The following is a 25,466-nucleotide window of genomic DNA, read 5'->3' as shown; positions in this document are numbered from 1 at the left end:
CTATCAAGATCTCAGTACACAACAAAAATATTCAAAATGAACCTCTCCAAGAGAAGAAAGTCATCCATGGAGTGAATCCTAGCTTAGTTTTTTTTTAATTCTGCCTACTCGAAATTATATGAATTTCTGGTTACTGAGATCTATGACTTCTGGCATTGAGGTGATTTATTTGGTGGAAGAACAAATTAGTTAGATTTATTTGTTTTCTCAGGCTCTTATCAATCTGTCCCACACTGCGTTATTCTGTTGGATTCTTATGATTGATAGGCATATTCAAACATTTAAAATACAATAATCATGTAATTTGTATTGTGATTTTCATATAAGGTCAATAGTGAACTGATTTCTTTCATTTTATAATTATAATCTAATCATATATCTCATGATTTAGAGCTCATACTTCAGTACCACTATCTAGAGGTGGACTCAAAATATTCCGTTGAATGCCTGTTTAATTCATAATAGAGTATTAAAAAATGTATCAGGAAAAATGACGTACACGTAAGCCGCATTTACACAAAAGTTATTAACAAAATGTTAATAACTTATTCCATATAGATTCTATTAGATTGAACGAAACTTGACAAACACATATGACCATCATGTGCATGATAAGTTATGTTCAATCTAATAGAATCTATAAGGATTAAGTTACTAACATTTTGTTAATAACTTTCGTGTAAACGCAGCTTTAGGTAAACAGGGAAAGGAGAATCGGGGAAGTAAGTCAATTTAAAAACACCATGGAAACTTGATATCATAGATTGTATTTTGTGTATTTACAACATATATGGTCTAAAGTATCTTGTTCAGAAACAAGTGATTGTGAGTAGGCTGAATTGGTTTTATTGAAAAATTTATAGAATTCGAAATTATTGCCATGATTCGATTAATAATCGGTTCGATACATTTTGTTCAAAACAAATAATTTCGTAATAATTGAAAATATTATTTTATCTTCACAATAATCATGAATAAAACCTGTTTAATCAATTTCTTTTAATAGTCAGCGTTCTTAATAGATTCGAAGATCATTCAACGATTATTAAAATTGCTTACTAGCATAACAAACAAAATCTAATTTAATGATACTGTAATCGTTTACTCCAGCCATCGTTTTTCCTAAAAATAGGATATTTATTGCTATTGATTAGAACAAACTATATTTTTTACTCTCTTCTGGTTTATTACAGACTTTACATTAGAAGAAACACTTGTGCGTTGTAAAGTTATAGTGATGAGTGAGATGGGAATTGTGTTTAGAATTAAAAAGAGGATAGAATATTATCTGGAATTTTCCCAAACAGGAAGCAGCCAATCCACACCCATAGTCTACCTGAACATGTTTTCATCAATGAAAAGTGTTTGAAATCGATAAAATGTCTGTTTTATGGGATTTAAAGTTATTTCCAGTGATAGTGAGAATTATATTTTCAATCACAATTCATCCAAAAGCTTTATTATTTTATTCAAACAAGTGAATTTCATCAACAATGACAGTTTAAAAAAGTATAGCCTGCTCTGAGGAAGCTGATTCTAATTGATTCTAATCATTCAATGATCAATTCGATAAATTCATCAATAAACAATGTCTGATGAAATATCTTAACTATTTGAAAAGCCTACAATTCAGTATTTCAAATTCAACTTACTAATCTAAAATATTATTCAACTCAATTACAATCAAATGGATAATAATTCAACAAGAGCTCACGCACATTTTTAATTTATTCACTCGTTCTTTTCACTCATCTTACAAATATTTACAGTTCACTTTTACAAAATTTCTATTTAAATAGTTAAGTACAACAGGCAACAATAAATTATTTATTTTAAAATTATTGCGCTTGAGGCGTACTTGTCAAGGATGCAGAGACTCTTCTATGCCTTTTAATTCCAAGAAGGGAGTGGAGAATTATTTCTAAATTATTATAATATTAATCAATACTATAGTTTCTGGTATTTTAATTCTTAAGAATTTTGGGGCTGGCTATTACCAAGTCAGAAATTGGGTAATATCGACCAATTAAATTGGGTAATAAAAACTATTTCTCGGATGTAAAAAGCTACACCTCTGAAATCGATTCTTCAAATTCACGAATGCCGATGACCGGAATGTCTAAACTAGACATAAACTAAACGAATAGAATAGACAAATCAGAGTATGGGTTTTAAAAATGAGGCACTAGGCCTATTCCGAGAATATTTCTGAAATTATGAGAATTATGGAATGCTCACCCACGCTCTCATTTCATTTTCTACCCCTATTCGAAATGAATTTTGTCAATATAAACCCATTCCATTTTGTTATTCAAAGCTAGATAAGCTTCAATACTCAGATTACTTGAATAATATAATTTATTTAAAATCAATTTAGTTGCAAAAATTATACCTTCAAGATCATTTTGGAGATACATTATGGCTGATTTATTAGCCTATAACAAAATTTTTAAAAACGTTCCATTATAGCGAAATTGAAATCGAATGAGGTAAATACTATAGAAACTAAGTAGATCTTACCCCCAACTAAAATTAAGGCTAAAGTTTCTGCACTCCTTGTAACAAGTGCCAATACCTTATATTATTCACATGTACAGTACATAATAAGTAAGACCACGCACTGATTGACTAGACAGTGAGTCTTTCTTGGCCAGATTATAACACAGTGTTCCTTTGATTACAATAATCACACTTTGGGAATTTAGTAGACTGCTCATCACTACGCTCTAGTAACTCTTTGGTCTTCACTTTCTTATTGATAGGATGACAGAAATGGGTTTCTGGTTGAAAGGTGTCAGCCAATCAGCTTTGAAATCAATCATCTTTCGTGAGCTATCACCCTCATTTGAGCCTTTGATATGCTCACATTTCCAATCAACGGGCATCTACATTGTCGAAAGATATCAAATTACAAGGATAATATCCGACATTCAATTGAATATAATTTCATTTTCATACAATTTATTTACATTCAATTCAGGCCACAATGTAGTGAATCTTGGAATCCTATTCATTTCCGAACGATGGAATACGGACATATGAATTACAAATGGTAAACTGTCCTACCAGGGACTACACATTTTTGGTCATCCGGTCGTCTTAGGTAAAGCCCGGCACACACACATCGATTTTGTTTGTACGATTTTTTGCCGTTCTTATAAATTCTATCACATTAAACAGACGATTACAAACAGATGATGTTTGTCAATCTCTGTTTGATCTGATAGAATTCATGAGGTGATCCGTGGTCTAGTGGATAGAGTGCTTGCGTAGCAGCATAGAGATCCCTGGTTCAAACCCTCTCAATACCAAAAGTTTTTTAACCAGATCACTCCCGTGTTATCGGATGGGCACGTTAAACTGTCGGTCCCGGCTGAAGTATGACAGTCTTAAGGACCATTGACGGCAAGGGACTCCCCACCAACAAAAGCCATACGAATTTACTTTACTTTAGGACGGCAAAATATCGTACGAACAAAAATCTATGTGTGTGTGCGGGGCTTTACATGTACAGACTCAATTTATTAAAGAGTTACAAGAGAATCACGTGGAAAACTTAACACTGCTTTACTGAATTCTATTGATGTGGATATACTCGAGGGCTGTTTCCCTCACTGTATAATCTAGCTATTCATAGTGATACTTGATGTGTCAAATCTTTACAGACTCAACACTTCAAACTTCAAATTCTTCTTTTCACTAGAAAGGTTGATTAGATACGTAGCCTATGGCATTTTATTGGTGAGGAGTCTCTTACGGGAAGATCTCACCTGGCCTGAATAGATATAATTTAAGCCGATTGCTTATATAGGTAATAATAATAATATCGTGTGACCTAGCTGGCTCAGGTCTTGTGTCAGAGTTTTCAGGTCGCAACTGATCAATTTCAGGGCCTCTGACATGACCTAACGTCTGCTTGTTAGGCAGCCGGGACAGACAGTTTAACGTGTCCATCCGAAACACGGGAGTGGCCCGAAAAAAATATCTTGCCCGGGCTGGGATTCGAACCCAATAATTACTATATAATTACATAGTTATAATTCAATTTTAAGACTTTTATACTTTGGCCTGGACCATAACAGTTCGTGCCCATCCGAAAACACAACGGGAATGACTTGGTTAGAACCGTTCAATTAAAAACCCGGGATCTATACATTGCTATGCAAGCACTTCATCCACAATACCATGGATCACTCCACTTTTAAAAAAGGATACACTCAAGATCTGAAAAACGTTTCTGTCAATATTTCAACAAGAAAGTGTGAGACTAATATTGGCTATAATACATTATGTTTGTATGGTCGAGTACAAGGAGCGTTGTGATGCAGCAGCTAGCGAGCACGCGGCTTGGCGTTGAGAGGATGGTCCCGCCCCGGCTAGAGGCGGCCAGTCGGACTACCAGGCGCGACCCTGCAGCGGCAGGTAGGACGAGCACTGCTGGTGGGGATGCTGCAGGTTCTGTCGCGGGTAGGCAGCTGCCGCGGCTGCAGCCGCCATGTTGCTCAGTATGCTGGCCTGTTGGTGGTGCTGTGGATGTGGACTGTGTCCCGCACAATGGCTGCCTGCCCCCGTCTGCCCCCGGCCGCCGCTGCCTCCACCTCCGCCCCCACCACTGCCACCACCGCCACCGCCGTTCTCGTTGCCGCCTCCGCTGCCGCACGGCTTGCCGTCCTTCACAAGAACGGGCACCGCTACCCGTCGCGGAGAGCTCTGCGCCTTCGATCGCAACAAAAACGTATAATTAATAAATAGTTGCATTCATTCATCTATTTCCTCTATCAAACGGAATTGACATTCATAATGATTTCAGAGCATGTAGCCTTCTATAAACAGTCGTACCATAGAAAAAAGATAGCATTAGAAGATATCCCATGGTTGTTTATGTTCCAAATTTCAAGCTGAGTTTTTTTAACTCAAGCCGATTACTGTAGATTACTGTCTATTATTGCTGGTTTGTTGAGGTGTGACTTTAAGAACGACACAGTATGAGAGACCACCAGCGGCATATTGCTTCACGGAAAACAACTACTAGGACTATATCAGCTTGAGTGAAATTTGGAAATTTTTAAATTATGTGAAATTTGTAACATAGACGCCCTATACCACGGGATATTTTCTGCTATATTTTTTCTATGGTTGTAGTGAAGTGATTTGTAACAAACACCTCTGGTTCCAAACTTACCACTTTATAATCGAAACCGATTACAGGCCAGGATCCACTTGTCATTCAGCGTTCCGATCCCACTCATATCCGATAATTCTGTTGGGTGGAGGGGTGGTGAGACACCATGTGATGGCATGGTATGGACTATTCTAGGCCGTTGCCATCCGTGATCAGATCGGAGTGGGATGGTGATGGCATGGTATGGACCATTCTAGGCCATTGTCATTCTTCATAGGATCGGAGTCGAATCGAAACGCTGCATAACAGGTGTGTCCCCGGTTCACGTCGTGGATAATTTCTCATTTAATCTTATCAAAAGCATTGACACGAGCTCAGGTTTATGGCCCAAGTTTGATAAAGTTTATTTTTTATGGAGATCTGAGAAAACTTCTTGGAGAGAGGATATGTTCATTATCTATAGACCAGAGTGCAACCAGGTTATCTTGAAAACCGTATGATGTTTCATTTGATTTCTCGTCTGTGTTCAATCATTTCATGATCTTCACAATCCTTACTAATACAATATATTATACAGAAGCCTTGTAGTACTGATTGGAAATTAATATTTTACAGTATCAACCCAACATCATCTACAAATACATTCACAGAGAATGAAGCTCGTAAAGCTGATGTAAAATAAAGGATCCCACTTTTGATGAATATAGATGTAAGCTACAATCTAATTTCATGGGCGATAATAGACTATACATTCGAAGCAATTGTACCAAAGTTTCTTGTAATTGAATCAATCTTGCTGTATTTATGCGGTGGGATTGGATAATAGTGTGAGGTCGAAGCTGTAGCATCAGAAGAGAGGGAAGTGGACGAAGAGGCGTGTGTGGGATACGCAATAGGGTAACTAGCTGAATCGCACACCCCAATTACGCGGGGTTTGGCCTTTCTGTCGACACAACCCCCGAAAATTGAATTGCCAGACCGATTCCTCCCCCAGCAATCATCGAAAACAACCAAACGACTGGTGAGTTAGCTTTGAGTAAGCCTGTACTCTCAATAGAAAATCAATTTCCTACTCGACCCTGTTTTTATGTACCCTACAGTATTACTGCTTGCCTTCAATATCAGATCACTCGCAATTGCCTTTCCAACTCCTACTTTCTTCTATAGCTCAATTATTAGTGGTTCCAGCAAATAAATTATCGAAAAAACTTAAACCCAGGTTATGTTACAGTTCACGTTCTGTCGCAGATTCTGTAACATTCCATGAATCTATTAAAAATGTTTTATTCAGCAATCCCCTGCAATTCAAATCTTTTATTTTTCCTCTTAGATTTGAAAATCTCAATCATGATGTCAATGCTTCGCTGCTATTCAGGAGACTCGACCCTTCTTGACAAATTATATATTTCCTTTGAAGGCGAAACATGAAGACTCATCAAGTCTGGTTACACACACATTGACTTTTCTACGTCCGATTTTTTTGCGTTCTTAATAAATTCTGAACATAACTTGGCAAAAACATGATATGTATCTGCACACATCATATTTTTGCCAAGTTCCTCTTAATCTGGTTGAACGGCGGCAAAATATCGGACGTCCAATAAACCAAGTGTGTGTAGCTGGCATTCAGGCTCAAGGTTCTTCAACTCATGATGGTCATTAATCTATTCAATATTCCGTAACAAAAGAGTAAAAGTATAAAATTATGCATAAGAACGAATAGACCTTTTCTTGTCCTCCCCAATTCTTCATCTTCTTAATTTATCACATCCTACATAGCTTATCCTGTTTCAGAATAATTACTCCGATTTAAAATGTTCCTGTAACATAATATAGGTTTTTGTAGAACATATTATAGATATTTCTAGAAAAGCGAAATATATTTTGAGGAACTCTCGCTAATGTTACTGAAAAGGGATTGATGTTGATAACTCACTTGATTTTGAGCGTTTTGTTCAGCCATTGCTTTTTCTTTGGCTTGCCTTTTACATTTGTATCGGTGGTTTTGGAACCAGATTTTAACCTGAAACAATACAAAATATTTCAATTATATGACAAATTAATCTCTATTGTCTAATATCTCAATTACAGTATACTGTAAATTAATTGAATGAATATTTTCAGTTCCAGAAATTGTTTTTATTTCAAAGAACCAATACTCTACTATCGATGCTCGATGCTAATCTTTAGCTGTTGACAAACTCGGAGCATTGGTTTTTGAAAATAATTATGATCGACAATAATTCATTCTTGATAGTATTATGGATAGGTTCAGTAATATCTCTGGTATTATCAATGAACATTCTTATATTATTAAGCGTTGAACTATTCCCAACTATTTTTTCTTTTAAATTAATGAGTAGAACGTAGAAAACAAGAATGATTTATTTGTAGAATATTAAAGTATAGAAGACGAGACCACGTGAACTTTCGATTCTCTAACCACAGTGCTTGGTTTTGGAGAGGATTAACACCTGGTTCCTGAAGCATTTTCTTTTGACGTTCAATCGAAAGTTGAATTACCATCTCTACCAATGTGTTATCGGGGTGAATATATGATACTTTTACAGTCGATTACCAGTTTGAGTGTCAATGATTCATTGTTATGAGAGAAGCAATCCTTTAAGGTGGATTATCTCTTCTCACTGGTCAACTATAAAGATGAAAACTTGAACGGTTGCGATTTGGGTTGTAGCATATCGAAAGCCGATTTGCCGATTCATGGGTGTTGAAGCCGAATAAGGACTGAAGTAAAACTGGAGACCTTTCGCCTTACCCCATGAGGGGGACCCGCTGCTATCACAACACGACGCATCTGCCATTAAATCATCCCTCTTTCTTTCCCTGCTGGCGTTCTCCAGCTCAGATAAGATCCCCTCTCTGCTTGTGAATACATAATTACAGCAGCACAAAATGAAGTCTAAGCTATGAATAAATACGACCACTTGAACAGAAATTGTGCAGACTATTATGTTCATTTTAGTTTGCTTTTCCTACGACAGATGGCTCTGTTTTGCTCCTCGTCCATTATGAACGTCAAATAGAGATCCTTAATGAGTAATCTGAATATTTCAATAATTCATAGTAGACAGATCTATTCCATGTTCATCAAGCCACTTTAAAACGAGGAGAGCATTTGGAATCTTCTGTACATCGGAGAAGTTCTAGGTTATTCTAATAATAAGCCTCCATCGCAAATCTACAGTTTTAGAATGATATAGTTATACATTTCAACCTGTTAAGAAATATACATTTTCCTCATTTGATTTATACTCATAATAGTTGAAGGTAATGGTGATAAGTATAAGTGAATAGTATCTTCAATTTCGAGCTATCCTGAGATTTCCTCAGCAAATAGCTCTGAGAAACAATTGTTAGTCCTGATGGAATTCTAAACTCCTCATCATTAATATCATAAACTACTGTATAAATATTATTGTGAGACAGTTACGGTGATCGGGGATTCCTGATGATTCAATCTATTTTTATATTGATAAAAAAGCATGATTTTTGAGGGCAAAATTGTACAGTAATCTCTCTTGAAAATCGTTTGAACGAATATTTCGAAGAAGCCGAGAGTTTGACAAATTGTGGACTATGAAGAGTTTGAAGTAATTCATGTAATCATCCTGTTTGATAATACTATTATCATTTATCAGAAATACAGTATCAGAACATAGACTGTATCAAGGAATAAACATTTTTAAGCAACCTGAAATTCTCTTATCGACTTTAGCGTCAGTTCCGTGAAATACTCATCAGCAGTTTCGTTTCCCAACTGTATTATACCCTCAATTTGTAATGAAAGGAAACATTACACAGTGAACTGAGAAATGCTGTGGCTTACCGTGGAATTACAAGGGTTTGTGAGAATTGTGGTTTCAAAAGGAACATATAAGAACGATCAAAAAGTGAAAGACGTAGAGGAGAATGAGAAGGGTTTGAGATAAGCGCGCTTTGCTACAAATTCACCGCTGTATTGTTGAGGTTTTGCTCTCTCTTCTGTTCTATTCGCTCACTCTCTGTTCGTTCAGCTTGTGCAATCTTATTTGGCTCTTTTGTTTCAGAAAGGCGATACACTTGTGTGGGGGAAACGGGTACCGCAAATCTACCACCGCAAGTCTCCAAAACCGAGCGACCCTCGTCTAAATGGCTACGAAGCAACAAAAGCGTAAACGCTGAGTGAGTTTTAGTCGAAGAAGCAGGAGGAGGAGGAGGACTATGAATGAGTGCTTGTATGACGGTGAAGGGGGGCGGAACAACTGAAGTGGCGGCTAAATCAAGCGTCATTTGTTTCCAATATTAGAGAGCATTGTCCCGTCCGTCCCCCGCCAAGAAACCCCGGGATTCGAACCCACTTCACTCTTCTCTATCTTCACTGCAAGCCTCTGTGTTAGCAGCCATTCTCTCTTCCTTTCTGCAGGGTAACAACGGCTAAATAATCCCAGGCACCAGCAGCACACCCTTCTTTTAAACATGGCAGCACAAAAAGCGAGAAGCTGGATGAGGGAGCAACACGAGAGGGAGACCAAAAAAAAAGAAACCGGATCACATCTGCTGAATCGCCGCGCATGGCTACCAACTTGGCCTCGCTGGCTTTGGATAAGTTAATGGTATAAAACAATCTATATAACTGAGCTATGATAATTATTTTGAACCAGTGGAACAAAAAAGCCGGAACCGTAGTAAGGTTTTAGATATATTTCTGGAAGAAAGTTATTTAGATGTGATTTATTGTCTTTCGGCAAAATTACGCGTTATTGATTTCCAATTTTTCTACAAACATAATTCTTAGAATCATGATGATCTTTTTCATTCAAGTCAGTGATATTTTACTTCTGGTCTGTAGAAATACGAATTACGAATCTATATAATGAGAGAGAGTAGGGTTGTGTTTGTTCGTGTGTTCATTTGTTCGCATCAAAACATGTCAACTTGTGGATTGCATACCGGAAAAACGGGAATGATTTAGATCTCCAAATTTTGCACATAGATTCTAAAAATATCAATCTCGTGCACCTGGAAGCTGAAATTTCAATTTTCCTTCTAGATTTTTCAGAATAATTAATGTTCAAATTCCATTAATGGTACATAATATGATTTCATAAAAAATTACCAATTCATATGGTCGAAATTGAAAAGGGAACATCTGTTTCTATTATTGCTTTCTACCTGTTACCACTTAACCTCAATAATATTGTTTTGATAATTGATAAATATTTTAATAATAATTATAATATTTTCATTATAAATATAATAATAGTATTGTTTTGATAATTAATAAATATTTCCATTTTCACAAACTCTGTATAATAATATGGTGAATGTGAAACAGCTGCATCAAAGAAATTATCTCAAAAACATCTGTTTAGAAAAAAACTTTCCCCCAGTTGCACGTACATCAGTTAACGTTTAATCGTGATAAAATTCTATACTTTAATTGAGATTAGCTCTAACAGATGCATTTTGGTTGCACAAAAAAGAAATTTCAAGTGATAACGCCCATTAAAATAATCGACGTAAACAAAAATTTAAACAGGCCATTCACTCGCAATCAAATCCAACTAACGCCGATTAGGTACCTACTGATAGCTGTCTTCCAAAATTAGTTTTTGGTAAAGAAACTAAATAATTAAAAGTATGAGCTAAATAATATATGAATGAATTTTATCAGTTAAGGGCGTGCAAAGGCTAAAAATAAATTTTTCCTATAGTTACCTTGAAAAGTGACCATTCCTGCACTGATTACAGAACGCAAAGAATCACTTTTCCGCTCTAGTGTGCAAAGTATTACTTTGCGTACTCTTAATACTTTTCATATTATCTTGCATCCATCCCAATCAGCTGTTGACATTGTTGGCATGTATTTTGAATGCAAATTTGTTCTATCAATATTTTTTCTGATTTTTAAGTAAATAAAAATGAGATCTCATTAAATTATACATTTTGAATATTATTCATTATTTCAAATAATATTTTTTTCATTCATAAATTGATTGGTTGAAAAATTATTTAAAAATTAAGATTTACTCAACTTTTTTCGAATAAATTGGATTAATTGAATATTTAATTTGAATAAATTATTGATTATAAATTTTCAATTGGATTATCAAGTTTAGAATAAATTAAAGTTGTTAATAATAACAAAATTATACAGACAAACATTTGATGGATTTCAGCCATCATTTTACCCATAATCAACCACTTCTCATATCCAATGGTAACTGTAGGAAAAATTTAATGTGAAATATGTGAGCAAAGTTCCTCTGCTGCACTCAAAAAACCATTCAGCCCTCGCCTACGGCTCGTGCCTAAACGTTTCTTTCGGTGCAGAAAACTGAGCTCCTGAAGTTTGAATTTTTGTGACAGAACATTTCAAATTCGGTAAGATATAAATCCATGAAATTTATAGGATGGATTCTTCATGGTATTGTTGATCTAGTAAAACAAAATTTTATGAAAATATCAATTTTCGAAAAAGTTATTCAATTTACCAAGAATAACTCAACAAAAAGTTATTTTTAGTAAATTGAATAACAACTATCTTAAAAAATGATATTTTCAGAAAATTGTTGTTCTACTAGACTAACAATACCATGAAGAATCCATCCTATGAATCTCATGGATTTATCTCTTACCAAAAATTCAAAATTTAGGCGCTCATATCTCAAAAAGTAATGATCGGAAAAAAATTTTTCCTGAGAAAACTTTTTCATTTTGATAGCTTAATGATATACAAAAAGGAAAACTTTGAAAATATCACGAGTAGAAAGTTTGTTTTCAGTCTTTGCACAGCCTTAATAAAATAGAAAAGAGTATTTAGCTGATATTAGCATTCAAAATTAGATAGCACCACACTGGCAACAGACGGAATATTTTTATGGCGCATGCGTAATGAATAGTCACCGCTTCAATAACATAACCTCACTTTTTGCCATTTGTTTAGAATAATAATTATTTTAATAACATCACTGTCGGATAAATTACAGTGTTGCCGGACTATGAAACCGTTAAAATCTTGGTTAGTTAACCGGAAAACTTAATCGGAATTAAAAACCAACCGATCTTTGTGGAACATAAATGAGTCCGTAAAACTAACGCTGATTTGTTAATTGGCGTTAATGTCCATATTTAACAGACGTACGTGCAACTGGCCCATAGTTTTGAAACTTCGTTGATTTTTCGAAACTTCGAAAATTTTAATATTGTGGAATGAGGGGTATTTTGGGAAGCTGAGCAAAAAAATAACGTCATAATTATCACATAAGGTGAACCAATATCTCAAAAGCTCCATCATTGAACAAAAGGAAAGTTATAAATGATATTACAGAAGAACATAATGTAAAAGACGATGAAAGTGTTTGAACTGATATAATAAATTTGTATGTCATCTCACCCCCCCCCCTAATATTTTTGCATAACCAGCTTCTGCTGATAAAGTATTAGCTGGGCCCATGTTTGACACTTGAAGTCTCATTCGTACAGTTCTCGTCCATCAGGCCAGAAGCTTTAATTGCATCGTGTTGAGAGCCCAAGAGTCAATATTATCTCTGTCTTCCCCTGAGACCTCAACAAATAAACATCTACGCCATCCCTTTCACTGTTATTGAACCTCTCAATTACAATATTATCACAGAACAAGCTAGACATATCAGCTGACTCAGTATAATTCAATATTCATGGAAAAATATCCTGAAAAAATTATTATAAGGAGCTCCTTCGATAATTATATTTATTGGACTGCAGTGATCAATCAAAGGAAAGATTATGGTTATCAATATACCCAGCTCCTACTACAGACAAAAATACAGATCTTGTGGAAAATTTTTTAATTGATCTTAATGTATATATCATGTAAACTTATTGAATCAATAATGTTATAAAATGAAATGTTATCATAGAATTATTCTAAGAAATTTCAAGTTGAAGTATATTCATCCTAATAAAACTATCACACGATAAGAAAATCGATGGAAAAGTCACCCAGCCAATTTTATGTGAACGTAGGCCTAATCATTATCACAATTTTATTGAGAAGCATTCATGAATCCCAAGTCTCCAATCATATATCCTGAATATTCAACATAGACAAATAAACTCTTTTGTGTTTTGGGACAATCGAGCAACCACATTCCATTGAGTAGTGCTGAGGTGCTGACGCGAGTCGAGTGAGACAGAGGGAGCTGAGGCAACATTGCAATTTGCCGAGTCATTAGTGTTCCTCCGACACATTTATGTTCTGTTTTCTATCACTGCTTGCTATTTCCCAATCAAAACAGCCGTAAGCTAGCCTCATGCATATTCATGAGCACGACATAGAACGCTGAAATTGAACTGCCATACACAGCTCTCCCCTTCTTTCTTGCCACTCTTCTATAAATCCTCTCCCTTCTCTTTTTCAATTTCGTCATGTACATTTTTTGGCTTGCACAACGGTAGCGGTTTCAACCAATAGTATTGCGTTTTTCAATAATTCCTCCTTTGTCATATTTCGTTTAGTGTTTCTTTCCAATCATTTCCTCCTCCTCACAATATTCGCCACTGACACTAACAACATGACAGCTCGTTGTTAAATAACAATGATATTTCAAGCTGTCATTGACTATATCAGTGGTCCTTCAGAAATACGCATTCTATTGGCTACTTGGTGGATTGATTGATTTGTGACATGTGCAAATCGGAAAATAATTATTGCTCTTGAGAATCGATGATCACAGTATAGGCTTACCGTTATCACCTTAATGGCCCGAGGAATTGTTTACAGTATATTGAAGTCTTTCTGTATTAAGATTTTGTATTACAATGGAGAAGAGAATATTGATAGCCTAGAGACATGTGAATAAATGTATGGATTTTCAAATCCAAATAATTGTACCAAATTAAGACACATTACAACCTTCGGAACTTCAACTGAATGATTAATTTATAACATCAAATTACCACTATTCAATTGTCATTTATTGCCCCTTCTTCCTTCATACAAAACCTGTGAAATATTCGAATGATATATCATAATTCTGGCAGATAACAATTCATTATCTCTTGGTTGCAAGGAAAAGAACAAGAAATAGCAATCAACTTACCTGGGTAGGCGTTAAGTGTATTAAGCTTGCTAAGTGCTCCCTTTCGGGTGCGGACAGGTACTTTTGTTGCTTAAACCTCCTTTCCAGCTCATAAACCTGTAAAAATGAAAAGAGATTGATGAATTTCAATTGTGTTAATCTCACATATGAGACTCACTTCAATACACCGATTGCAGATGGAAATTCACCATCCATGAGAATGAATCTCGATAACAGTGACAAGTGAACAATGATGGATCAAACAACCAAATTGGCTACGATAGAACTCAATCTTGAAAGATCAATATTCTCTTCAAAATTATTGGAGCACTCTCTATGATAACGGAATCAGAATGGAAAATTGATCATTTTCAATGTCGATAGACTCAAAAGTGAAAGTGAATTTTACAAAATGTTTTAATAATATTATTATTGAGTTCATGCCTTAAGTTGATCAATTTCCACAATGAACTGATCCCAGTATAAAAATAAGGGGTGAGCTGGAACTCACTCAAATAATAAAAGTTGTATCTATCTTTCTGTCTTTTTTGGATAATTATAATCATTTGAGATTGATGTAGATGTTTGATGAAGAGCTCCTCGCTCCTTCGCAATTCAATAGAAGGAGCATAATTTATGAGAAGCACGGACTGATTCCCATTGATGTCCATCAAGCGAAAACGGCGGTATTGTGTAACCTAAATGTACAGTCGGTAAATTCCATGGAAGATTATAATTTCATAAACATTGATAGATTGATAGATAGGAAGGGTGTACAGGCCATGAAATGCATGACTGGACTGAAGGTCTCTGACAATCGACATCAGCAAGAGGTGTTGACGTGTTGATGGCGGGGGTGCAGGGGTTGGTGCAGTGGGGGGGTGCTCGGCAAAAGCAAACTCAACTGGGGTGAGATGAGCCCGGCGAGGGTGGAAACGGATTAATAAATAATTCATTCGTTGGGTACGGAAAAGGGCTTCTGCTTTGTTAGGTGGAGCTCTCTCCCTTACCCCCTCCTCCAGCTACCGGCAATAGCCTCGACCAATCACGTTGCAGCAAAGTTTATGACGGCTTCCAGCAACTCTCCAACCATTCAATGTAGTTACAATCAATGGTTTGTCAGTTTCCTGACTAGTGAAGCCAAACTTCGCAACTGCTAATGGAATTAGATAACTGCAATAATTTCTGGAATTGAACTATATTTTATCAACTTTGAATATGGGTTGAATCAGAATTATACCAATCAAGAGAGGCAGGGCATCCATGTTACATAATTAAATGGAATTCATGTATTTATACACATAGTTCAGTCAACAAGAGATTATAGAGGGAAAAGTTTGGAACATAATTTTCAACTCCACAGCTCTTTCAAGGATAGTAAAAGGATTAATATATCAAAAGTCCTCACCCCTACCCACTGTGCTAAAGGGGTGAGGGTGGTTTGAAAGTACAATTTTTTCATTTTTCGCATATATCTCCGAAACTATGAATCTTATGAATATTTGTATTCTGTGAAAAATTGAAGCTTACACAATTACCAACAAGTTCTTCATATTTTTTCCATATCTCTCATAGTTTCTGAGATATCCACTCTTAAAGGTGAGACATTTTTTGAAAAACCCTTCTGCCTCCAATTTTTTTCATCTTTTCTGCCTTATAACTTTTGAACGATTGATAAAAAAAATCCGTGCTGATTATGAGCCGATGTGAGTGATTGATTGATAAGATGTCCAAGCCTATCAGTGAGATTTGAATCGACGACTAGGCAGTGCTAGTTTATTGGAGGATGCAACGTTTTAGAGCGCTGGGCCAACCTGGTCGGCATTTTCTAACGTTGATTTCAAATTTCTAGAGTTCAGATTCGTAAGTGATCTAGGTTTTTAACCGAGTTAATTAATATGATAGCCTAGCTTGATACAAAAAATAGCAATAATTTTATTTGTAATTGTTTTCTATCAAGAATAAGCGAAATTCTCCTATCAAGTTTCTTATCTCTCATAATCCCAGCCAGAGAAAACTTATATATATATATTGCTTTATTCTATGTCCCAGCCTATTAGAGAAGCAGATTTAAGAGAAGCACAATCGTTTAAAAGTCACTCAATATCGTGAAATGCCATGGATACAGATAATGGCTCGTTTTAAAAATCTCAATACAATATCTTTTCACAAATCAGCATTCATTCAATAAAGTATTACAAGGACTTTGTAGAAAGTGATATTTACATTAAAAGTAGTTTCCATTGACATAATTCAAAGCCTACTTTCAAAGATTGGAACATATATGCCATTGGAGAGCAAACACGATCAGTCACACAAATCTATAAAGTTCTAGATTGATCCATTCATTGCTTATTATAACATTCAAACCGACTAGACATTTATAGACAACTCCCAGAAAGTGACCTTTGTATGTTAGGTGCTCACTGTTTATTATAGTGTAGTAACTGAAGGATGAGATGAACAGAAAAAGAAACACAAAGAAGGATGACAAGTAAAATAGTTGCCTCTCCTTGTACGCAACCATTCACGCTCTCTTGCAACATTCTGGTTCAACTGCACAAGCCTACCTGAAGTCAACTGATCCTTGGATGATCCCGACAAAGACTGGACCCCCATCCATAGCTCTGATTGGCTGAAATCAGCTTGATGGTGGCGCCGACTGTGTCTCAGACTGTTATTATTACTTTTTCAAATCCGAGCTGACTGACTGTATGGAAGTTATTTACATTCGGCTGCTTTTTTTCATTCACTCTTTCATCTGCTCGCTTGGACCATCGGCCGTTCATAATATCCCTGTTCCTTTTGTTCGGATCTCATGAATATTCATTGAAGTCTCGAACATCTTCATCCATCAAGCTGATACAGAAGTTATCGACGTTCGACGTTTTTAGTTCTTCATGATCATCACATCAAGTGAGCAAGAATTATATTCCTGGACTGTAAGGTGTGTGCATATAGCGAGCGGTCAGCGGTCAAAGCGGTCTTAGAAGGATATGAATATTATGGATATTCATATTATTACCCTTTTCATATCATAGAAGGATATGAATATCATGAGTATTCATATTATTACCCTTCTAAGACCCCTGCCCTCTGTGTGCACATCTAACTTCGCAAGAGTTTTGCATGCTTTTTGTAGAATATTTTTATATCATTTGCATTATTCCGAGATTACTCCACTTTACTGGATACCTACTTTTCTTCCAAGAAACCAAGGTCATCAAATGGTAAACATCGAACAGCATCATCAAAGACACCTTATTCCTCTTATGAAGATCAGATTGGGCAATAAGGCTAGGAAATTTAATGTAGCAACTGATTCTGTGGTTGGAGAATGTTGGTACATATCCAGTAGGTCTATTTCTATCTGAAGATTACTTTGTATTCTCGCAATACCTGTAGCCTACCTCTTCAAAGCGATGTCTCCTGGACTTTTATTTTACGGTTTCTCAGGCTTGACAAGTTAGGCTTTGGCCTCCTGAAATCAATCTATCCAGCTGTAATTTTTTTATACTTTTTTCTATAGAGGGGAAAAGTGATTTCTTTCTATATGGTAAAAATTATCTGATTTCAAACTTCTTGAGAGTTTTCCACGTCAGTGAGTGAAAATGTAATTTTTAAAGCATCATGAAACATGATCAAGTTAATTCTCCGCCCCAATAGTATTGTGTATTCTGAACCATTCTCAAAAAATACTCTTGTATTCAAGAAATGTATGTATTTTATGGTGAACAGTTTTCATTTTGGAATTCAAAATATCTTTTTGAGGTGATTCAAATCACATTTTTCTTCCCGTTTTTACACTAGAGGATTTTTTTTATTGAATTTTGTGAACCAATATAGTTAAAATTCATTGGTTTTTGTGGGATATTCTTTGCATTTTCCAATCATTATCTATTTTTTTCTTCCACTTTTCATCCCCCGTATTCTACATTACTGCATTCATTCCCCAAATTCTATTTAATGTTCTCATACAGCAGTTGACTGAAATATTGTTCTCAATCTGCTCATTCGTTCACTTTTAGGGCTTCAGGCTTTCAGTTTCTTGAGCTGGCAATCTCAATTACTGGATTTCAATAGCAACGAAGCTTATTTAATGCATTCATGTAAAAATTATAATCATTTTTTTTTCAATGTCGGTTGAGACAGACTAGCAAAACTGATGACAGCCATTGAAATGCAAGTACTGTGAACTTGAAAAAGATCAATGCTCATAAGGCAGTTGCAATTTCTATTTTTAATCTCAATTTTTCACGTCTATCCATAGCAGCTTTAAGATGTATCTTTTGAAAAATAGTACTATTGTGGCATCAAAAATTCAAAATAGGGGAAATCAATTATGGCCCTGACGGCTTTTTCACTTAGTATTACAAATCCAAACGGATTTGATTGCGAATCAAATAGCACAAGGTGAAACTTTCTAGTCTCTTCCAATTCCCATGTGCGTTCCTTCAGTCTCTTCATTTTAATGATGTGCGTTATTGTACAAATACAGAATGCGGCAGCGAAACTTCCTTTTTTTAAAGTAAATGGAACTCTTTGTATGGATCAGAAAGTTTGTATTCATTTCTTGTAATGTAGTTACATACATAAAGTTTGCTTCAATTAGTTTTGAATATCGAATCAGATAGGTGACGTCACCCATTCACCATACATTGAGTATACCGATTTCTGTCGTTTGTCATGACTCATGCCAGCATTGCAGGCGTTATGTTAGAAATTTCTTCCCTGATACTGGTCTTCAAATCTTGTAGGGTCCTTGGACAGTTCACATAACCAAAAAAAATCAAAAACTAATAGGAAAAAATAACAGAGGTTCAAATAGGGAGATCGGGCTGACTACTCGAAATCGCTCCTGTTATTTTAAGATAAGGCTTTCTGGTAAGTGTTCCCTCAATTGAAGTCTCACATTCAGAAAGTTCATGCACAGTTGCCATCTTTCATGGATGGAAATGATGATCATCATACAGAATTCGACTCACAGAACGATCGGAAAGTCCAAGAGCAGACGCTTGTTCGCGCGCAGAACGCTGCGGTGATCATAACATTGAAACTCTCACTGCCTCAATGTTCTCAGGTGACCTAATGGGCCGAAGGACTTCAGTTCTTCGTCTTGTCGCACTTGCAGTTCATCAGAACGTAGTGACCCACGTAACAATTGATTTCCGGTCCGGGAGAGTAGCCGAAAGGGCTAAATCAAAGTGATTTTGAAATGCGTGCTGAGTTGTGATCACAGAACATCCGCTCGAAAAATGAGTCTGATCACATTGTTCCAATGCATGATGGCGACTGAAAGTCGTCGGGAAGAGAACTTTAAGATCTGGCCTCTCTAACGAGATCAAATTTGCTATTCTAAGACATTAGCTGACTAAATGGCGTTCACTTTAGAAAAGGAAGTTTCGCTGCCGCACCCGGTATAAAATAAAAATATTGGTATCGTATGAGGTGGAGTCAAATTTGACAAATCATACGGCGTTTGACGCTATGGGTTTAGACGAATATTTTTTCCATTCTATAATTAATTCTAATTTAGATTCTTGTTGAATGGATTTGTGTTATGGACTGACCTGAGCTTGAGTGAAGAGAACTCTCCTCTTGCGACGTTGCGTGAGGGGAAACTGCATGGGTTTTGTGTCGGTGACGCTGCATGTGGAGAGCGCTGACATGTTGCCCATGTTCATCGATGCAGACGCTGTGCTGCCCATCAGTCTTGATACTAGAAACAAAAAAAAAAGAAAATTAGTTGATGAAGAATTTTGACGGAGAATCACCAATAAAGAATGACTATACTCTCTATTGACCAATAGGCCTGTACTTCTATCACATGCATATCCGAACCGTTTGGACTTCAATAAGTGAATAGATAAAACTAGATAGGCTAGTTACAATATTGATTATATAGTTACAAATAACGATTACAGTTATGCAAAGATCACGTTTTTGCATCATGTGTGATCTGTTTTGAAAAAGCAAGTTACAGTTAATCATTGATAACGGCTTTCCCAGCCTATAGTCTAAATCGCCTTCACTCGTGTTATTCACGGCTCATCAAGGCGGTTCAAATTCATGTATCATAAGTCAAATTCGCTGAAAAAATGGGAAATGTATTATTGAGTGTACTTCAAACCATATTTCCGTACACAAAAATGGCCAATTTCTATATTTTTCTATGCATTCAAATAATCTATTGAGAAGTCAGAACTAAAAATGTGTATTCCAAGCACCAATGTATATTTTGACTGGACTATACTTGAAAAAATACATATCTACTTCAAAGAAGACTCAATGGGGCGTAGAGCACACGATACCTTCTTCTCAATGCTGTTGCTGTAGTACATCAGCAGTAAAACTGTATCCGTAGCAAAAGTAAACGTTCAGTAGTAGACGTATAGTATCAGCAGCTAAACTGAACTCTAGTATAAAACTTTGAATAGTATATTCTACTAATAATTTTGAATAACCAGACACGGTTTCTGTTCATCTTTTCACAAATAGTAGGCCTAATCTACTGAAACCTAACAATCTATTGAATGAGAATGTTAAATGAATTATATGAAATCATACAGAAAACTTATCAATTTATAGTTTTGAGACTGAATCTTCATAACTCATTTTGTGGGCATAACCCAGTTCCATTTAAAAATTCATAATCAGCTTCATTTTATATTAGCAATACTTTTTGTGACTAGACACTTTGATTTTGTTGAGTATTTTAAGTTCCACTCAAGCAGAACAGAAAGTTTGCTAGAAATGCTAGAAAAAAGCACGTTCAAAACTATTGAGCCGCAGGCAGACCTGGGGTTGTTGCTTCAAGTGATATGCGAAAAAATCGCCTCCCTCTTACGCTTTATGTAGTCTCCCTTTATTCAGCAGAAAGGGCTCTCAACACTCAACACTCCACACTCAACCCACATCTGCTGTACCAATAGCTTGAACAAATAAGGAGCAAGATGAATCACTTCGATTGAGCGCACTTCCTTTTAAGAAACTTACTTGGAAATGGGACAAAGGAGAGGGCAACTAAACCGAGTTTTATCGAGCAACTCTCAAAATAATTCTATCAAATAAATTTTCCATCCGAACCTCAAGAACACGTTTCTATGTCCAATAAGAGATTGAATTCTTTCACTAATAGTAGTATCTTCTCAGCCTTTTTCCCACATGTCAAAATAAGCTTCAATACTTGTTCATGAATAACTGTGCCATTCATCTTCTTCTTCTATTGGTTCCTTTTCCTATCAGAGATTGAAATTATTACAGTGATTCTCACTTTACTAGGATTTCAGTGTGTGTGTGTGTGTGTGTGTGGTGTGTGTGTGTGTGTGTGTGTGTTGTGTGTGTGTGTGTGTGTGTGTGTGGTGTGTGTGTGTGTGTGTGTGTGTGTGTGTGTGTGTGTGTGTGGTGTGTGTGTGTGTGTGTTGTGTGTGTGTGTGTATATGAGTGTATGTGCGTCTGTGTATACGATATCTCATCTCCCAATTAACGGAATGGCTTGAAATTTGGAACTTATGTCCAAAAGTCCAACTTAAGGTCCTTACACTATAAGGATTCGACACGAACATTTTCGATCAAATGCAATTAAAGATGGCGACTAAAATGGCGGAAATGTTGTCAAAAACAGGGTTTTTCGTGATTTTCTCGAAAACGGCTCCAACGATTTTGATCAAATTCATACCTAGAAAAGTCATTGCTAAGCTCTATCAACTGCCACAAGTCTCATATCTGTAAAACTTTCAGTAGCACTGCACCATCTATGCAAAGTTTGATTCTAGATTCTCAATTATCAGGCTTCAGATACAATTCAAACAAAAAATTTCAAGTGGAAAAGATTGAGTATAAAAATCTCTACACGCTACGTTAATAATGTATTTTATGTATCATGTGGAATACGTTTGGAATTTGCTTTTTATACCTTCATCAAGTAGAACATCTTCAGCAAAAACCATCATATTTTTCAAACAATCTGATGACTTCCTACTTTTCGATCACGGATCTGGTCACACAGCCCACGTCTGTGGCAAATAAATATTGCATTGACAACCAAACCAAGCCACAGACTGCCGATCACATTCCAGCATGCAGCATCTGTGAGAACTGGGAACTGTCGATGAGAGTAGAACGGTGAAACGATGAGATGACAAATCACTCTCCTCATGTTTATTCAAAGTTTGCTCTTGGCAAACAACACGCAGGGACTGGCAATGGGAATGGGAAAGCGAATAGCTTAGTTTCAAGCTTATGCGCGAACCACCACAGGGGCATGCTTGTGCATGATTGCTGAGAGTGAGAGAAAGATATAGATAGATTGAGGGAAAGGAAGAAAGAGTGAGAGGAATAGCGTGAGGTGGGTAGGACGATAATAAAGTGGAAGAGAAAATGTCATTGAAAATATTGATGAAAAGAGAGCGAAAGAAAGAGAAGAAAATCTGTGCGATGGGAAGAGTCCTCAAGAACAGTGTACGAAAAATGAGAGAATGCCACATCAGCAAGTCTACCTCGAGTGCTTGGGCAATGTCACTGAAGTCATCGGCAGTGCAGGCAATGATCTCACCCACGAAGCTTTTTAAAACGAGGGGAAGGGAAAAGAATTCTAGTTTGCACCCTGCTTTTTATTAAGTTCACTGCAATATCGAGTATCAAACAACGAACTGTGTTCACATTCTCACTCCATCGGTCTATAGATTTTCAAATCATACATTCTTCAAAAAGAAGGACCATGAAAATACATGGAGCTTATTGGATAAAATTTGTATTGTACGAGTTTTTGAGTAAACTGTTGAAGTGTAGGCATATTACTCCAACTATTGAATAGAATTCAACAATTTTATGAACAAAACACTTAAGTTAACAATGAATTCATATCTATTTAAACTGATTGCAGCTAAATACTCTTTCCCTCACGCTCTCTCTCTTTCTTTCCCTTGTTAGCATTAGGTTCTCTGGTACCCGATGTATCTTATTCCACCAGAATCATAGTATCGATTATTTAATTTATTAGTATTGGTGTGTTTTTATAATTTTAAATTGGCCATAGAGTGGGAACTACAGTATTATTTGCAGATTAATTTTGATACTCTTGTCATAGAAAGAAGATAAATTCAATTAATAACAGGCTAGGATATATAATGAGCTTCTTCCCTTGATGCAAAAGGAACTAGGAAAGACTGCCAAATATTGAATCAATTATAACTACTTGAGCTATCAAATACAGTGTATATCTTGTGTGGATATCAAAATATTGAGTCACAAGCGTTTAGTAAACATTCCTAGTTCATAACTTGAAGCTTTTCTGAATCACAACCATTGAATTCTGTCATCATCTTATGAAGCACGTTCAATTTGAGATGACAGATGCTGCAGATGCAGTGAGATGCCAGCGTCGCGACGTAGTCGTGAACAATGAACAATGACGACACGTGTCGCCACGTGTCGCGACGTGTTTATCTGTGCCCATTACGCTCATGTCATCAGCAAGCGTCACGCGTCACCACCCCTCATTGATATTCACATTTTTGACGGTTTTCAATAACAGCTACCACATGATTCTGCAGATAATTTGTTTGGATAGCGATTATTGCTCTATGCCCTTCACTGATTTGAAATCCTCTCTGTCTCCAATTGATTTGATTAGATGTTAATAAGGTGTTCTAACACAATCACTACACACCCAGTTTAAAGTAATATTATAAGAACATTTTTTTACGAAGAAAGTTGAAACAGATAAAGAAATTCAAGAGAGGAATATTATACTCTACATGATTTGGTCTGTTTAGAGGAGTATAATATCCTTATATTTTCTGGGATCGAGTACTTAAGTGGAAATTCATAGAGCACTGATTACATTGATCATTCAATTTTCCCTTCAATAACCCTTCACTGTTCACAAGAACTACAATGTAAACCCTTCGGTGAATAATATTCCTTCTAATCGGAAGATGATATACAATATATATCATTTATCATCTTTCCATTGTAGGTACAAATCAAAGTTTGCATAAGAAATTCAACTCGTCTGAGATACAGATCCGAGAACCCTGAAAAATGAGGTATATTTTTTTGTTTCCTATATTATAACAGTTATTGGAATCTCCTGGCTCTCTGTTGAGATTAAGACTAAACTGTCAAGATTTTGATTAAGTCGAAACAATAACGAACTTCTCAAGGCTAGCTGGCCCAACTCACCGAGATCATTTCTATTCGTAGATATTAAAAAATTCGAAGATATTGCATCAGTTTACATTGATTTCATTTTGGATCTATACAAGGGTAAAATTGGAAGAGATTTTCCTTGTTGATCTATTTAGTGAGAGTTTAAGATACTTCAATATTTACATTACTCAATTTTCTGTTTCTTGTACAGAACAGGATTTTTTAAGATAAATAAACCCTGAATGAAAATCAAAATATTTCAAAATCACGGAATAGAAATTCTGGTTTGTGAATATTCATTTGTATTCATGATGTCATCTTCCTCTATCAAGCTTGTTCAGTCCTATCCAGTTCATTTGCTTTAATGCCAAACAACACTGTACTCAGTTGAATTACAGTATTATGAAATTAAGGCTGATTTTGAATGAAGGACCTAAGACAAAAAAATATTAGGAAGTTTGTAAATTGCTTGGCCCAACTCTCCGAGATCATTTCGTAGAAATTAGAAAATAAGATATTGCATCAGTTTACATTGATTTCACTTTGGATCAATACAAGTAAAATTGGAAGAAAATTTCTTTGTTATGGATATTGTAAATGGATTTTATTTCTTTAAAAATGAATTTTCTTCTAACTGAAATACTTTTTATTTGTTTTGATTATTATCTTTTTAATAGTATTTTTTTTCAAATACCTTAGTGGATTTACGCCTTGTTTACATTCAACAATTAAATCAAACCTGACTCGGTAGATGTAGACAGATAGCAAGTTGAGCGCTGGAATAGAGTTTGCGTGTCAATTGGGAGTTGATTGACTGGGGTGAGTAATTGTTGAAGGGTGGGCGTGACAGGGTGTGTCGAAAGAAGCGGTTATATTAATCCGCCCCTAATTCGTGGCAAAATAGAAAGATATAAATTTCGGCATCCCCTCAGACGAGGCACAATCACGCCCTGCCCTGCGCCGCTCCTTAAATCTTTTTCAGTGTCACACTCATGCCATGTAAGCGACACCAGCAGACCATTGCGATGATGGTCGACTCTCACTCTGTCATCATCACACTCAACGCTACATCACGCTATAAATCCAAGCAAACATGCCACTCACAGCCTCAGTTATTTATATTAATTCAC

General features: G+C 36.0%; 1 protein-coding gene across 2 annotated transcripts in view; it reads right to left on the bottom strand.

The window, feature by feature from the left end:
- Nucleotides 1–746: 746 nt before the first annotated feature.
- Nucleotides 747–25,466, bottom strand: part of LOC111048546 (thyroid transcription factor 1) — a 49,613-nt gene continuing 24,893 nt past the window's right edge. Inside the window, exons 3-6 of one of the 2 annotated variants that reach the window (XM_039427301.1) lie at nucleotides 19,755–19,903; nucleotides 14,206–14,301; nucleotides 7,059–7,145; nucleotides 747–4,716 (exon numbers count right to left, since the gene is read on the bottom strand). In XM_039427301.1, the coding sequence (XP_039283235.1) occupies nucleotides 4,396–4,716; nucleotides 7,059–7,145; nucleotides 14,206–14,301; nucleotides 19,755–19,903 (653 nt within the window). In that variant the 3' untranslated portion in view covers nucleotides 747–4,395. The remainder of the gene's footprint in view (nucleotides 4,717–7,058; nucleotides 7,146–14,205; nucleotides 14,302–19,754; nucleotides 19,904–25,466) is intronic. The other variant, XM_039427302.1, reaches the window with a different exon arrangement.

The sequence above is a fragment of the Nilaparvata lugens genome, chromosome 4, assembly GCF_014356525.2.
Source record: "Nilaparvata lugens isolate BPH chromosome 4, ASM1435652v1, whole genome shotgun sequence".
Taxonomy (NCBI): Eukaryota; Metazoa; Arthropoda; class Insecta; order Hemiptera; family Delphacidae; genus Nilaparvata; species Nilaparvata lugens.
The sequence above is the reverse complement of the archived record's forward strand: the minus strand, read 5'-3'. Positions and strand labels throughout refer to the sequence as shown.